The following is a 2817-nucleotide window of genomic DNA, read 5'->3' as shown; positions in this document are numbered from 1 at the left end:
GAGGTACAAAAACATTCAGTTTGTTTCGTAAATACACTTAAGCTATTTTCCTATGGGGATGTTATTGTTTTAGTGGTATGAAAAGATACACTGCTTTTACACCTTTTGAGGTATTAGGAGAGTCGAAATATTCTCAGGGCGAAATCATCATCATTTCTTTCTCCACATTTTCCCCAAAAAGATTCCTTCCAGGTGAGACAAAAAGAGCAAACTTATTTTGTGGTTCCTGTCTCCACAAAATATGAGGTAGAAAAGCTGGACTTTTATCAGGGAAACTTGTATGGAAAAAACTGGTATTGTTTTCAGACATAAGATTGGTCACCCACTCATGGCCTATTGCCCCCTTCTCATCGTCTGCTGTGCGCCCACTCATCGCCCCGCGCATTGATGGCCACTTGCTAGGAGATCGCCCGCACATCACCCACACATCACCCACTCATTGCCCACTCATTGCTCACTCATCGCCAAAACAATGGTGGTCACTTACCAGTAAATCGCCACTTACAATGCATGACCACTTAAACAAGCAACTAATCACCTCACCAACAATTAATCACGTCGTCTCCACTCCCGACGCCGGTGCACTCGCGCGAGAGCACCACAGGCTTGCAGACGGACGTGACAAGCGTCGCGTCGTTGCGGCGCGTGTCCGCCAGCGCGGCGTCGATGCTCCGGATGCGGCCGCACGCGCCGTCATCGTCTCGCCTGCTGTTCACCAGGCCTACACGACTTACCGTCCCTCTACCAACACGCCGCTCTCGGTCTCGTTCAACTCAATATCTCCCTGCATGCAGATGTCTTCCTTATTCCCGCACGATGCGTCTCCGTCGTCTCCATCCCCCCGCTTGCGGTCCCTGCCTCTCGTCTCCAACTAACACCCTCCGCAAACCACATCATCACCTCCGAAGACCTGCAACGGCTCCGCGCGCTCACGAAGCCTCTTCCACCTGCGCTCCCCAGTCCGTCCTCCTCCTCGCCCGACCGCGCCGAGGCGTACACCTTCACCCACCCCTCCCTCAACATCTACTTCGCCGACCTTTTATCTGCCGCGCGGCACTATCCGCTGCTCGACAGCAGGCTGCTCACGCTGCGCGCGCACTGTGACGCCACGGCGCTCGTGCGCACGTACCGCGTGCTCTGTGGGTGCAGCCTTGGCGCGGAGCTCATCGCGAGCGTCGCCGCCGCCGCGCCTAGCGAGGACACGAGCGAGGACGACGACGAGCTCCGCACCGCTCACGCAAACGTGCACTTGTGGAACGACGACGGCGGCGACGGCGAGGACGCGTGGCTCGGCGCCGAGATCCACGCGGGCCGCCGCAAGACGGGGAGCGTGCGCAGCGTCGAGGTACACGTCAAGGGACCTGACGTCGACGCCGGGCCGATCATGCCTCCCCTGGTCGCGCACACGACGGGCCGCCACGCGCCGCGCACGGCGGCGTTCGCGAGCCACGACAGCTTCGCGCCGAGCAGCCTCATGGCACCGCTGCCGTCAGCGCCCGAGGTGTGGGACGTGAGCGAGATCGACGCCGAGCGGGTCTTCCCCCGCGCGGGTTGTCCGCTTGCATTGCCCGACCCGCTCGCATTCGCGGGCGCTGTTCAGGCGACCGGCAGGTAGATCAGTGGGCGACCAGTGAACGTGTCAGCGGGCACACACAGCGACGCCAAAAAATAGTCAATGTATTTGTATTACAGTTCTTTTGCGACAAAAGTCAGCTCTCCTATTTGAGCAAATAGATAGTAGATGCATACTTTTTTTGTACCTATCCCAATAGAAAATATATTTATTATTTTATATATGAATAGCCCAGCAGTATTTGTACCTCTTTTTGCTGCAAGCAGAACAGCTTTTTGCAACAGGATCCACCAAAAAAAGGTGTCTTTGTTTGGCTCTTATTTCCAGGTTTTACCTATCGTATGTTTTTACCAGAAAGTGTTCGGTCTTTTTGGCTTCTATTCTCATAACGATTTTCGTGCCCCTTTCAGCTGAAAATATTAACTAATTAGCCCCGTGCCACACTCCCTCCCCACACATCTCCGACTGCCTTATAATATCGATATGCGACCTCTGGACGACATGCTAGACGCACGCAAGGGAGAGGAAGAGCATCAGGCGACTGGGGATGTAGGAGGTGAGGGCCCAGCGGGCTGAATTGAGCATGAAAGAGCGAGATGCGAGGCTGCGGGTAGTTGCAGCCTCAGTAAACGTATGTCTCTCTTTAACTTCGCTTTACGCTGACGTTCTTCTCTTGCAGAACTCATGCACAGCATTCTCGGGCATTACTGGCTCTCTGTCAGCAGGATACACCGGGTACTGTTGCGCACCATTTGCGGCCCAGGGACGAAGATGTAAGCGCGTCATTCATGCTCCCGAGCATGCAGTAGCCCCCCGCAGGGACTCAATCGAGGCCCCACGGGCGCGGCACGCATGTTAGTACACGCATGAAGTGTCGTCGCGCATCGCCCGCGATCCACGAACGAAAATCAAGCCCGCGCGAGAGTGCACCGCCATGAACGTAGGCACGAGACAGATAGGCCATTGGCCGACACAATCACGTCCGGAGGCGGCACGAGGTGGACCATCAACAGCGCGCGATGGCCGTTGTCGTTTGTGCGTAATTGCGCACCAACGATCACGGCCCACGGGGGCTGCACGCGATGGCAAGGGTTCACACAGACGGTCAACAGAGAAGGCTGTGCTGAGCAAGCACACCACCATCTCATGAGGGCAGTCCTCGACCACCGCAGTCTACCATCTACCAAGGCCAAAGGCAGCGATGGCAGTCAAGACATGCGTGCACGGCAGTGCGCCACCGTCAG

General features: G+C 56.3%; 1 protein-coding gene across 1 annotated transcript; it reads left to right on the top strand.

The window, feature by feature from the left end:
- Positions 1 to 357: 357 nt before the first annotated feature.
- On the top strand, positions 358 to 1634 carry PHACADRAFT_266393 (uncharacterized protein; the record flags this gene model as incomplete). Its single annotated transcript, XM_007402999.1, has 3 exons — positions 358 to 863; positions 938 to 1550; positions 1612 to 1634. Exons 1-3 carry the CDS (start codon positions 507 to 509, stop codon positions 1632 to 1634), a joined length of 993 nt encoding a protein of 330 aa, XP_007403061.1. The 5' UTR covers positions 358 to 506.
- Between the last annotated feature and the right edge of the window lie 1183 nt (positions 1635 to 2817).

The sequence above is a fragment of the Phanerochaete carnosa genome, assembly GCF_000300595.1.
Source record: "Phanerochaete carnosa HHB-10118-sp unplaced genomic scaffold PHACAscaffold_641, whole genome shotgun sequence".
Taxonomy (NCBI): domain Eukaryota; kingdom Fungi; phylum Basidiomycota; class Agaricomycetes; order Polyporales; family Phanerochaetaceae; genus Phanerochaete; species Phanerochaete carnosa.
Note: the sequence above shows the minus strand (reverse complement) of the source record. Positions and strands in the feature narration are given on the sequence as shown.